This window comes from Ahaetulla prasina, chromosome 3 (assembly GCF_028640845.1).
Source record: "Ahaetulla prasina isolate Xishuangbanna chromosome 3, ASM2864084v1, whole genome shotgun sequence".
NCBI lineage: Eukaryota > Metazoa > Chordata > Lepidosauria > Squamata > Colubridae > Ahaetulla > Ahaetulla prasina.
The window spans coordinates 79457825-79471278 of NC_080541.1; the positions used below are offsets into that span (position 1 = coordinate 79457825).

The 13454-nt window shown below is 43.4% G+C and overlaps 1 protein-coding gene across 1 annotated transcript; it reads right to left on the bottom strand.

The window, feature by feature from the left end:
- Nucleotides 1–302: 302 nt before the first annotated feature.
- Nucleotides 303–13454, bottom strand: SMIM13 (small integral membrane protein 13). Its single transcript, XM_058177776.1, has 2 exons — nucleotides 12712–13454; nucleotides 303–1325 (listed from the first exon to the last, which is right to left on the bottom strand). The coding sequence occupies exons 1-2, from the start codon at nucleotides 12785–12787 to the stop codon at nucleotides 1129–1131; spliced, it is 273 nt and encodes a 90-aa protein (XP_058033759.1). The 5' UTR covers nucleotides 12788–13454; the 3' UTR covers nucleotides 303–1128.

The window sequence follows — 13454 nt, forward strand, 5'->3', positions numbered from 1 at the left end:
TTGTTTTTAGCAACTGTGAACTATTAAGAGATTTTTCTACACATTCTGCTCAGCAAAATTAAAAATTTGGAGCACAGCATCGAGAACGTTCAACAAAAGTGCACCATGGAGTCCCAAGAAGAAGCTAGGTGTCATAATCATGATCGTTCTTCTTTAGCACCAATTCAAAGTTCAAAGTCAATATATTCTAGTTCAGTTTTAGCTACAGCTTTGATGCTACTATCTGGGCTGCTTTATACATAATTCAAGCAGAACTGTGTGTGTTCATCAGACGTAGCTATTAAAGGGGCAAGTTGGAAAAACAACACTAATTACAAAGTTTTTGGTCAAACCATTAAGCACAACAGTGAGACTGTAATAAAATATAACCCCTGGAGCTACATCGGAGTTCGGTAATTAGTTTCAGTTGATTTTTGGTGCAAAAAAAAAAAAAAAAAGAGCAAACGAGGGGGAAAAAAGGTCCATTTTAAAGCCAACTGATTAATTTCTTTAAAAAAATGGTCCTCGGATGAGGATTTGTAACAGATGCTCCTCTTTTCTATATTAAGGAAAAACAGACGGGATTTCCCTAAACATTTATAGTTAGGTGCTAATCTGGCAAAATGCTTTTCATTTTTAAAGAAGCTTGAAAACAGACATATGATCCAATGCCAAATTTCATTTCCTGATTATGTTTAAGTTGATTGATGAAGCCTCTATACGGACCTTATCCTGTGGGAGGGTGACACCACTTGGAAATATCCAGAGTTCATTCATAAAAGAACCATATTTCTATACAAAACAGATACACGAAGAGCAAAGGTTAATTGTTATTAGTAGTAGTCTTATAAAGATGTCATTAGCCAACAGTTGATCATGTTCACCCTTGTGCAAAAGCTAGGCATAATCGAAGTGGAACAGAAAATTACTTCTGTACTTCTCTTCTTCATAATCCTGCCCAGAAAGTGTAAGATGCTTCTTGCTTTTCATTCTCTTCCTTACTGCCATTTTGTTTTTTTGTTTTTTTTAAAAATGTTCTCTGAACTTCTTTGGAAATAGTTTGGGTTTTTTGCTTAGGACATCAGTAGAAACAAACCATTTAACCGACGTTGCTTGTCGGTTGTTTGGAAGTTACCCAGGCATTTCATTTTAGCTTGCTTCTTCGGCCGGTCCCTTTCGCTGACGTGCAGGTTTCTGCCTACTTCTCTGTGGCGTGAGCAGCAGCGCATCCCGTTCAGCTTCTGGTTCTACATTTTCGCTATCCCCTTGTTGGGATCCTGTGTCTCCAATCAGCTCTCGCAGGAACTTAAACTTGGATAAGAAGAGCTGCCAGACCACGCACCAACCTACAGAGTTGCCAGGAAAAACAAAGGGAACGTTTAAGTGTTGCACCCCACAGCTGTTCAAAATACACAGCACAATATGAACAAGGGGTTGATGCCAGTGCATGCCACACTCATAGAGAAATAACACTGTCCAAGCAAGTACAAAAATGTCAATCTTCAGTAAAGTTACAAAAAAACCCACTATTAAGTTGGAAACGCAAAACTAAAAATCTATTGTGGATTAAAAACCTTGCCTGTGCACTGATCACTTTCTCTCTACTTTCTCTCTTTTTGAAGAACAATGGTGGCACAGTGGTTAGATTCTAGTATTGCAGACTAATTCTGCTGAGCGCTGGCTGCCAGCAGTTCGGTAGTTCAAATCTCACTGGCTCAGCCTTCCATCCTTCCGAGGTGGGTAAAATGAGGACCCAGATTGTTGGGGGCAATATGCTGACTCTGTAAACCACTTAGAGAGGGCTATAAATCACTCTGAAGCGGTATATAAGTCTAAGTGCTTGTGTTATCCCTGGTCTACACTTCCTTTATCAGCCAGCTAATAATGTATTTAAGTCTTACTGATCTATTACATTCATGGACAGGTAAACCTAGTCAGTAAATAAGCAAGTAAATACCAGTACAAATCTCCACCTTTATCTACCACACGTTAGCAACAAAGGTATAACTAACATTTTTCTTTTAATCATATAAGTATTTTATATAAAATGGTCAAACAAGGATCAGGAGGCAGAAGGGACAATGAAGAAAAAGATCCCACTATAAGGACGCCTTCAAAAATGACTGAAAATGCTCCCGTTATGAATTGGTGAGATCATTTCTAAAGAGCTAATTGCTGAAGAGACAAGCCTGGGAGTTGCGCCTGGGTTATAGTCTCATAACAATAAGGTCATCGGGTCAGCATTCTTTCAGCCCTCTTTCCATGCTCCTGGGCTTTTTGAATGCTATTTTGGTGGAAAGAATGTGTGCCGTCTTATGCTCCTTAGTAAAAACACAGCCCTTAATAATAATAATAATAATACTAATAGAATTATTATCATCAAAAGATTAAAGAAAGGAGGCAGAATGGGTTTATCTTTTTTGGCATCAATAACATCCCTTTTCCTCTTTGCTGCTCCTCAACGTACTTTCAGCTCAGTCTTGCCAGATGAAGAGACCTGCAATCTCAAAAAAACAAAAAAACAAAAAACAGGCAACCCCCCCCCCCCAACCCCTGCATATTTTTTGAATGCCAATGGATGGGGAATCCATAAAAGAGAGGTTTTGTAATGAGAGATGGATAAAGGAGAAAACAAAGGGTAAACTGTATTCATCCGGATGTAAACATTATGGCAACTAAACAAAAGGCAACTAAAATTATGAAGAAAAAAAGGATAGCCAGTGTAAGAGCCAGCAAATCCAAAGCGACCGTATTGTTCTCCTATTCATAAGTGACTTATTGAAAAGTCCGTGTGCGTATGCAGCATATACCTCCTAACGTGTGGGTTATGGGCAACAGTATGTTGGCATGCCAAGGCTGTTTCTAGAGTAGTTATTCTAGCTTGCACAGAATACGCGAGCATGTTTGGGGTAAAACTGGGCTTTAGTTAGGCTTGTGACATGCTGAACAAATTAGGTTAAAAAGTGACTGTCACTGTCCTTGGACTGGAAGAAAACGTTGCATGCGGCGTGGAGCTAACTAACTAAATTGGTCATCTAGTCTACTACCCCTCTACAACATAAAAAACATTTTAAGAGTGACCGCCTTCATTAACCATCTCGGTTATAATGTGGCTTGCATATGAAGCCAGCCATTTTGTGGTTTCTAAATAAAGATCTGTAGCTTAGTGAAATGCACAAACCCAGCCCATGTGAAGATCTCCGTTTGCAGGAAGAAGTAGAGGTTGATCAACTGATCTCCAATCTCTTTTCTCTCTCCGCCCCACAAAAGGACGTAATTGTTACCCATACAAGGTTCTCTTCCCAATCACTCTGCATGTTGCAATTGTTGCAACATAGGTATGGGAATCATGATCACTTAGTATTTGATTTTCAGGCTATTCAAAGAAAACTTGTGCCAATTTATACATTCAACAGAACAAACGCTAAGACTATTTTCCTGGACTGCCTCATTTCAAGGTGCATGCAGTGGGTGTATTTCCAATCTAAGACCTCTACTACAGTCTCTTTTGGGCAAACTTAAAAAGTTTGGTATATCAATGAAAAGGTGCTTATTCCATCTACCATATTTTTCGGTGTATAAGACGCACCTTTTTACCCCCCAAAAGAGGGTGAAAATCTGCGTGTGTCTTATACACCGAATGTAGCCCCACCCATCTGCTGCCCCCCCCATCCTTCGGAGGTTGTCGGCCTCGGTGCGTCCTCATGAAAACGGTTTTGCATCTGCCGCAGTGCTTCAAAGGGCCACACTACAGCTGATCAGCGCTGTAGGCAGCTAGTAGACCGGTGCCTCTGTTTTCAAAGAAAGTAGACCGGTGCGCTCCCCAAAAAAGGCAACGAGTAGACCGGTGCCTCTATTTTTAAAGAAGGTAGACCGGTGTGCTCCAAAAAAAGGCAAGTAGACTGGTATGGCTCTGCTAGGCAGAATTCTTGTTTTCTTGTTTTCCTCTCCCAAAATTAAGGTGCGTCTTTACACCGAAAAATACAGTATTTTATTTTTGATGTTTCCATTAACATTATTCCTACCATACGCACACTCCAACTGATCTACCATAAGAAGCAAGTAGGCTTAAGAAACATGCCATTACCAAATTGTGCTGGATATATACTCCGGTTCTTATAATCAAATCTAGACTGGCATGAGAAGAATCACCAAAGGAAATAAGGAAATCTTTTACTTAGCAACCTATCGAAACTTTACTGCACAACTGTGATGAAACTCTATCGTTAATTACATGAGCTTCGTTCTGATCTACCAGAGCCACATTAACCTTGGACTTTTATTTATTTTTTGATTGTAAGAATTAAAAAGTGGCAGTTCCTTTTTAGCACAGCTTGATCAAGAAAGGAACAATTTCTTGGGGGTATTTTTTTTTTAACCTTCTGGCCATACAATCCAAAAAAATAATGTAGTTGTTCTAGCTCAGTATTTAATGCAGTTGCCAAGTTGTTTTGCAATCCTCAATTTTCCAGTGAGGCAATTCTGAAGTAACCGAAGGTCACATTAAATATCAAGGTAAACGAGCTGCATCTGTTTCACAACTGAATTCACCAAAAAAATGATATTAAGGTCATGGGTGTATTTGCGAAGCTTCAATACATCAGATCAGATCTTGCAATGTTGAGATTAGTCAACCGAGTAGGAGTGGATTAACAAAGGGAGGATTCACCAGTATTTATTTTTTATCAAGCTCATATTTTCTACCTTTCAAAACTGTAAATTCTTAACTATTCCTTTTTATTCTTTTTTTAGTGTTCTTCTCTTCTTTGGCCTGACAAGAATCAAAGCTCTCGAATAAGGCAATCAAGGATAACTCTAAAAGTAATAGTAAAATATGAAACAAAGCTATCTCAATGAACCCAATTAATTATAGTAATTATGGAGAATTCCCACTGGCAGTTTTTTCCCCCAACTCCTCCCCATTATATTAGAATTATATTAATCTGGAGTGATCCTCCAGCTAGGTTCACAAATGTTCAAGGGAGGAGCCCCACGTAGCTCCGATCATCCAAGGGAGGATAGACTGTCGGGCCCCCATTTATGGTGGACGCAATGGGGAAATCCAAATTACTATTGGTTCTGTGAGCGTGGCTTGGTGGGCATGGTGTGGCTTGGTTGGTGTGGCAGGGAAAGGATACTGCAAAATCTCCATTCCACCCCACTCCTGGGGGAAGGATACTGCAAAATCCCCATTCCCTCCCCATTCCTGGGGGAAGGATATTGCAAAATCTCCATTCCCACCCCACTCTGGGGCCAGCCAGAGGTGGTATTTGCTGGTTCTCCAAACTATTCAAAATTTCCGCTACTGATTCTCCGAAGTGCTCAAAATTTCCGCTACAGGTTCTCTAGAACTTGCTGGATTTCACCCTGGGTGGAAGGCACAGTAAGCCTGAGAGAGACATCTGGAAGGAACAAGAGCTTCTAAGGGGTTATTTTTGCTGATAAGGTCAAAGGGGAAGGAGGAAAGCTAACAGCAATTCACAATAGGGGTTCTGGAGGTGTGAGGAAAACCAACCAATCGTCACCATCTAGGTCAAACTTGGAAAAAGGAATAGAAAATAAAAAATGCCACCCCCCCAATTGGCATTGCTAAGTATGCATTTGCCTACAATCCAATAAAAGATGGGCTTGTATATATCACTATTAGTGGAAACCCAGGGAATGTTACTGTTAACACGCATGCTCTCCTGCAGGAAACACAACAGAAGATTTTGATAAATTTTATGACAATAATAATAATAATAATATTTTAATTTGTATACCGCCCTTCTCCCGAAGGACTCAGGGCGGTGCACAGCCAAAATAAAATACAAAAAGCACAACACATACAATACTAAGAACAACCCCTTAAAAAACTTATTCAATTGGCCAAAATTTAAAATACAATAACACCCTATAAAATTTACAAAAATTTAAAACCCATAAAAACAAATTAAAATTTTAAAATCAAGCCAGTCCAGCTAGATGGAATAAATAGGTTTTAAGTTCGCGGCGAAAGATCTGAAGGTCGGATAGCTGACGAAGTCCAGGGGGAAGTTCATTCCAAAGGGTAGGAGTCCCCACAGAGAAGGCCCTCCCCCTAGGGGCCGCCAGTCAACATTGCTTGGCTGACGGCACTCTAAGGAGTCCCTCTCTGTGAGAACGCACCGGTCGCTGGGAGATAGAAGATGGCAGTAGACGGTCCCGTAAATATCCTGGTCCTAAGCCATGGAGCGCTTTGAAGGTAGTCACCAATACCTTGAAGCGCACCCGGAAGACAACAGGCAGCCAGTGCAGTATGTGCAGGATGGGTGTTACATGGGAGCTCCGAACCGCTCCCTCTATCACCCACGCAGCTGCATTCTGGACTAACTGGAGTCTCCGGGTGCTCTTCAAGGGGAGCCTCATGTAGAGAGCATTGCAATAGTCCAAGCGAGAGGTCACAAGAGCATGAGTGACCGTGCATAGGGCATCCCGGTCCAGGAAGGGGCGCAACTGGCGAATCAGGTGAACCTGATAAAAAGCTCTCCTGGAGACGGTCGTCAAATGGTCTTCGAAAGACAACTGCCCATCCAGGAGAACGCCCAAGTTGCGCACCCTTTCCATCGGGGCCAATGACTCGCCCCCAACAGTCAGCCGCGGCTGCAGCTGACTGTACCGGGGTGCCGGCATCCACAGCCACTCCGTCTTGGAGGGATTAAGCTTGAGCCTGTTCCTCCCCATCCAGACCCGTATGGCTTCCAGACACCGGGACAGTACTTCGATAGCTTCATTGGGGTGGCCTGGGGTGGAAAAGTACAGCTGCGTATCATCAGCATACAGTTGGTATCTCACCCCAAAACCACTGATGATCTCGCCCAGCGGCTTCATATAGATGTTGAACAGGAGAGGTGAGAGAATCGATCCCTGCGGCACCCCACACATGAGGCTCCTCGGGGTCGATCTCTGCCCCCCTGTCAACACCGTCTGCGACCGGTCAGAGAGGTAGGAGGAGAACCACCGATAAACGGTGCCTCCTACTCCCAAACCCTCCAACCGGCGCAGCAGGATACCATGGTCGATGGTATCGAAAGCCGCTGAGAGATCTAATAGGACCAGGGCAGAGGAATAACCCTTATCCCTGGCCCTCCAGAGATCATCCACCAACAGGACCAAAGCCGTCTCCGTACTGTATCCAGGCCGGAAGCCGGACTGGAACGGGTCTAGATAGACGGTTTCATCCAGGTACTGGGGTAATTGACATGCCACCGCACTCTCTACAACCTTCGCCGTAAAACGAAGGTTGGAGACTGGACGGTAATTTCCTAAAACAGTTGGGTCCAGGGAAGGCTTCTTGAGGAGAGGTCTCATCACCGCCTCTTTCAAGGCAGCGGGAAAGACCCCCTCCCGCAAAGAAGCATTTGTAATCCCCCGGAGCCAGCCTCGTGTAACCTCCTGCGTGGCCAGCACCAACCAGGAGGGGCACGGGTCCAGTAAACATGTGGTGGCATTCAACCTTCCCAGTAACCTGTCCATGTCCTCGGGAGTCACAGGGTCAAAAGTATCTCAAACGGTCTCAACAAGACGAGTCTTGAAACTCTCGCCTGGATCTACCCAATTTTGATCCAATCCATCCCGAAGCTGAACGATTTTATCGTATAGATAACCGTTAAACTCCTCGGCACGCCCTTGTAATGGGTCCTCCCACCCCTCCTGTTGAAGGAGAGAGCGGGTAACCCGAAACAGGGCAGCTGGGCGGTTATCTGCCGATGCAATGAGGGAGGAAACGTAAGAACGCTTCGCTTCCCTCAATGCCACTAGGTAGGTCCTACTATAGGACCTAACTAGTGTCTGATCAGCCTCAGAACGGCTGGATCTCCAGGCACTCTCTAGGCGTCTTCTCCGGCGTTTCATCTCCCTCAGCTCCTCGGAGAACCAAGGAGCTGGTTGAGACCTGCGGCGGGTCAGAGGCCGCAAAGGCACGACATGGTCCAAAGCTCCAGCCGCGGCCTGTTCCCAGGCCACGACTAGTTCTTCAGTCGTGCCGCGGGCCAGGTTCTCGGAAAACGGCCCAAGCTCCGTCAGGAACCTCTCTGGGTCCATCAGGCGCCTGGGACGGAACCAACGCATTGGTTCCGTCTCCCTGCAGTGGTGAGTAGCGGTCCGAAAGTCCAGACGAAGAAGAGAATGATCTGACCATGACAAAGGCTCGATAACTAAATCATTTAAAATCAGATCATTCGCCCACTGGCCAGAGACAAAAATCAGATCTAGAGTGCCTCCCCCGATGTGGGTAGGGCCGTCCACTAATTGAGTCAGGTCCATGGCCGTCATGGAAGCCATGAACTCCCGAGCCGTCGAGGATGCCACGCCAGTTGATGGCAAGTTGAAATCCCCCATGACCAACAGTCTAGGGGTTTCAACTGCCAATCCGGCCAACAACTCCAACAGCTCGGGCAGGGCTGTTGTCACGCAGCAAGGAGCCAGGTATGTGATCAACAAGCCCACCTGTGTCCTACGACCCCACTTCACATAGAGGGATTCACAACCAGCTATCTGAGGTACAGTGGTCTCCCTCGGTTCCAGGCTTTCATTAATAATAACCGCCACCCCGCCACCCCTACCTTGGGCCCTCAGCTGATGGAATGCTCGGAAACCTGGTGGGCACATCTCCACTAGGGGAACCCCCCCTTCCGTGCCCAACCAGGTCTCCGTAATGCCCATAACGTCCGTGGTCCCCTCCTGAATTAGATCTGAGATCAGGGGGGCTTTGTTAACCTTGCATTGCATAACAACAAGACAAACTGCAAGAATTTGGAGAAATGAAAGAATCTGGAATGATAGAGAGATATGCATCAGATAAAACCCAGTCTCAGGAGACAGGTTAGACTTCTGCAAAGATAATTCATTATTGCCAGGCAAGAAAAACACAGATTCTAAACCTGGACATCATGTTCTATTGCTATCACTGAAACCAAATCAACTGCATAAGAGGAAATGGAAGACAAACATAATCCAGTCAGCTCTGGTTCAATCTCTGGAAGAGATAATGAATGATGTCAAATATGTGAGCTAAATATAGAAAATTAAAGGGAATAGGTATGCATGCAAGTAAGCTATGACTTGGAAAATATATTGTCAGATTATAAGAACTGTGGTGGTACGGTGATTAGACTACTGTATTGTAAGTTAACTCACTGCTCACATCAGGAGTTTGAATCTGACAGGGCTCAAGGTTGACAGCCTTCCATCCTTCTGAGGCCGGTAAAATGAGGACCCATATTGTTGAGGGCAATAATACTGACTTTGCAAATCACTTAGAGAGGGATAGAAGTGCTATTGGTAATACTAAAAATCAATGTAAGGAACAGATTTCATACACTTGCGTGAAATTCAATCTTATGAGCTACATGAAGAAATGTGATATTGTGAAAGTAAACTAAACCTATCTATCCTAACTTTCAAAGAGAGAAGAACGTAGGACAACTGAACATTAACTTTCAATATCAAGAAAAGGCAAGGAACACTATCTCAGTCAAGAGTGTGAACAAATGGAATAATGTATAAAAGAAATCTCTCACGTTCTTTTTCTTAAGAAAGAAAATCCATAGCTAAAATACAAGCTTCCAACAATAACCACTGAAGAGATCTGATACCAGCAAATGAGATTAAATAAAGGAAGATGGAACCACACTGAAACCCTTTATAAACAAGTTTATAGAATAACTGAAACATTTGTCAAGAAATATATTCATGAACTAAATTAAAGATTAGATATGACAAGTATTGAAACAGCTGCTAAATAGAAAAGCACCAGCCATAGGTAAAAACAAACAAACATTCAACTATGTAAAGCTGTGGAGAAATGGCAGATAAAGTGAAAACAACTCTGTCAACAAATATAGAACAAGATTTGTGGATCTAGGAAAAGATTGGTAATAAAGAAGCAAGATGCAAATAAATCTGCACATTTCTAGATGAACTGCAGTCATTCTTTAGGCAAGCAAGGTTTGGCTTCTTTGTGAGATTTAGAGACTTACATGGAGATGAATAAAACACCATGTACTAAAAGAAGTAATCCATTAGTCCTGGGTCACATAAAAACAGATTGCTCCTTGGAGGAAATGATTTGCAAACATAAGCTCACATACTTTGGGCATAAGATGTAAATGGATGTTTGGTTTTGGTGCCTTTGAGGCAGTGTTGACTCCATGTGTCTGCCTGGGCAAGTTCCTGAAGTTTTCTTGGTATGGTTTTTTGGAAATGGATTGCTATAGCCTGCTTCTTAAGGCTAACAGGGAGAGACTGGCCCACGGTCACTCAGCTGGCTTGTGCCCAAGGCAACACTAGAAGGAATGGCCTTCTGGTTTCTAGCCTGATGCCTTAATCACTACACCAGACTGGCTCAGACCGGATGAGGATCTAGAAAAGATATGGCTTATTCCTGATACAAACTCCAAGAAAGCAAGGATTTTTCTATCTATCCAGTCTCTAGGAATCAAAGCCAAGTTGCTGAAACTTCACTACACCACTGCTGTTGCAACAATCAGGAATCCTCAGGCAGAACACGTGAGAATCAGTCTTAAAAGCTACATGTCTAGAGAAGGACACTTTCCTTCTAAGTTTTCTTGTCACTGCTTTAGAATCAGTTAAGCATTTGTACCTGGCGCATAAGATCTTATCATAGGCTAGGAGGAAAAAAAAAAGTAACTCCAACACTCAATTCAATACATTTAAAAATCCAGCAGAAAGGAATTAGAAATGGCAAGCTGCGGTTTAAAACAAAACAAACTTTGGTAAATAAAGTTTATCAGATAATTCTCCTCTGGAACTTCACAGCAGGATCTGGGTTTTCCTCTAGTCATTTGAAAACCAGGCAATTAATTGGGGGGGGGGGGTCCTTAAGGGGGCTGAGAATAGAAACAAAAAACAGGCCAATCTGGATCCTGGATGATCTGATTAGAAGTCCTCCAGATGTTTCCAACACTAAATGTTTAGCTGAGACATAGGAAAATCAGCGAACCTATGAATTTGGATGAAGCATGTCTTTTATTCAGATAAATGTTCTTTCTGGATGGGGAAAGTATCCATCAGCATACATGTCATTTATTTGGTTTTCATTAGTATCATCCAGTCATTTAAAGCATATTTAGCAAGCCTTAGTCAAAATATGTCATGGCTTAGTTTTTAACCCTTTTAATATAACTTGGTGTAATGACATCACATTATCCACTGATCAACCTTTCCAATCTGGAACTAACCCTCCAGATGTGTGTGGGAATTAGGTCACAGGATGAGCAGTCTAATACTCTAATATACAACTACCAAATTTCCATTGGAACCAGTCGAGGTTTCCATTAATTTCATCTTAATTTCCTCGGAAGGTCATTAATATGTTGCTAAGGAAACCGTTCTTTCATCCCTGGGAAAGAACAGTTGATGAAAGAGGTGAAAGGGGATAAATATGGAGAAATAGAAAAGAGGACAGAAATATACATTTTGGTAAAGGTTGTATATAATAAAACCTTCCCTCAACTCCATGCCATCAAAGAGCAGATCCTATCCGATTCCAAGGTCTGACTAACTTCACATTAATGCAAAGACACATAAGGTCCCATGTTAGCTGTTCATGACTTCTTCTCTTCTTCCCCTTTCTCCAAGAAATACCTCCTCTTAACAGGACTCCCAAGTCACACCATCTATATATGTAATTTCATGCTGGCTTTATTGTCTCCTATGTAAAACCCATAAACATTTCTGGTAAAGGCTTTTACATCAATGAAACAATGATGAGCTTCCGGGATAAAAATAGCTGTGGTGTCGTTCAATTTCCAGCAGCTGTGGCTGGCATCTTTTCAGAAGCAAAACATAATAGAAATGGCAGCCCACACTGCTTCATTCTGGATTTCCATCAATATATGTCCAATGCCATGCAAAATTATCCTAGGTAGTGCTGCCCAGGTGAAGGCAGGCTTTGCATTAAAAATTGCCTGAGTGGAGCTCAGCAGCAGAAGAAAATTTCCTACAGCCCTGGGCAAAAAATTGTTTTGACAGTTGCAAACTCTCAACTGTCTGTTAGCAGCCTAACATCAAGTCTTGCTATGGTAGGTGGGAATGAAAAGAGTTACATCTGAAACACAGCTAGAGGGCAGCAGATTGAAGAAGGCTGTTAAATAACCACGCAAAGGTATTTAGAAATAGCCTGGAACATGACTTTATTATTCCACACTATTTGGGGCCCTTGGCACTAAATTAACACTATTCCTTCACATTTAAAGACCACTGCCATAAATGCAAGGTAAATTAACTGGTATGCTTCAAAATTTGCCAGGTCTGAGTCTTCAGCAACTAGGTAAGACTCATGCCTTTCAGTAAATACTTTAGATATGTGTCTTTTCAGAAACTCTCCAATAACCACCTTAACCATCCACACAATTCATCTTCACAAAGCCAAATGAAATTCCATCTCACCACTGGCCAAATCCTGTTTATTAAGTGACAAGTATTAAAATACATCCCTTTAGGGACTTGTTTTCAGAACATTTCCCCACGGGTAAAATGTATTTATTTTTGCTATTGGATTGAGGAATAAATTTTCCAACTCTCCACTCAGGTGGGCACTCGCAACGCATTACAAGATTATGCGGTCTGATGTCCTTCCATTGGCATGGATCAAACAATCCTCAGAAAGAGAAATGGGCCAAGAAAACAATAAATAAATCTTATATTAGGGGGAAAAGGCATCTGGTCTCGGAGGGCGGGTCTCCTACTCACCGCAGAGCATGAAGAGCAAGACAAAAAACAAGGTAGCCACGATGACCAGGAGAGTCAGGCCAATACTTTGCAACATCTTCCCCCCTGTGTCCGTGAAGATCTAGGACGGTTTCGGTCTCCGTGACCGTGTGAAGAAGACGGAGGAGGAAGGAGTTGGCGATCGCGACATCCCCACCGGCTACAAGGAAGTTGAGCAGGCAGGGGAAGGAGCAGGGGCAACCGGCCAACTTAGAAATCAGGACAGGGGGTAGGGAAGCAGGAGAGTGGGTAGGAGGAAAGAAAGGGGCGCAAACCCCAACGCTTGATGCGTGTAAGGATCATGGTTCTCCTCTCCTCCGCTCTTCTCTTCCAAGAACTTTGCGCGAGCAATCAAGAGGCAGTGAGTTCCAAAGGAGAAGAAGGAGGAGGAGGAGGCAGCAGCAGCAGCATGAGTTCTAAGGGACTGGTATAGACTAGCTAAGAAGACCGGGAATTTTAGACACAGGCTTTCTAGAGCGATGAAGCAAATCCGCGGCCGAAGAGGATGGGGAAAAGGCGGGCGGGATGGGCTGCGGCTCCCCGGATCAGAACCCAGACACGGGGTCTTCCTTGCCCCGATCATTAGACGGTTCCATTGTTCCCTGCGGCAGGAGGGGCAAAAAGCGAGACTCCCCCACCTCCTCCTGGTGCAGAATGGTCTTTCCCCTGCCCCGCAAATCGGGCAGCTGCAAAATGAACGAGAGGGAAGGGGGGGGGTGTAGGGA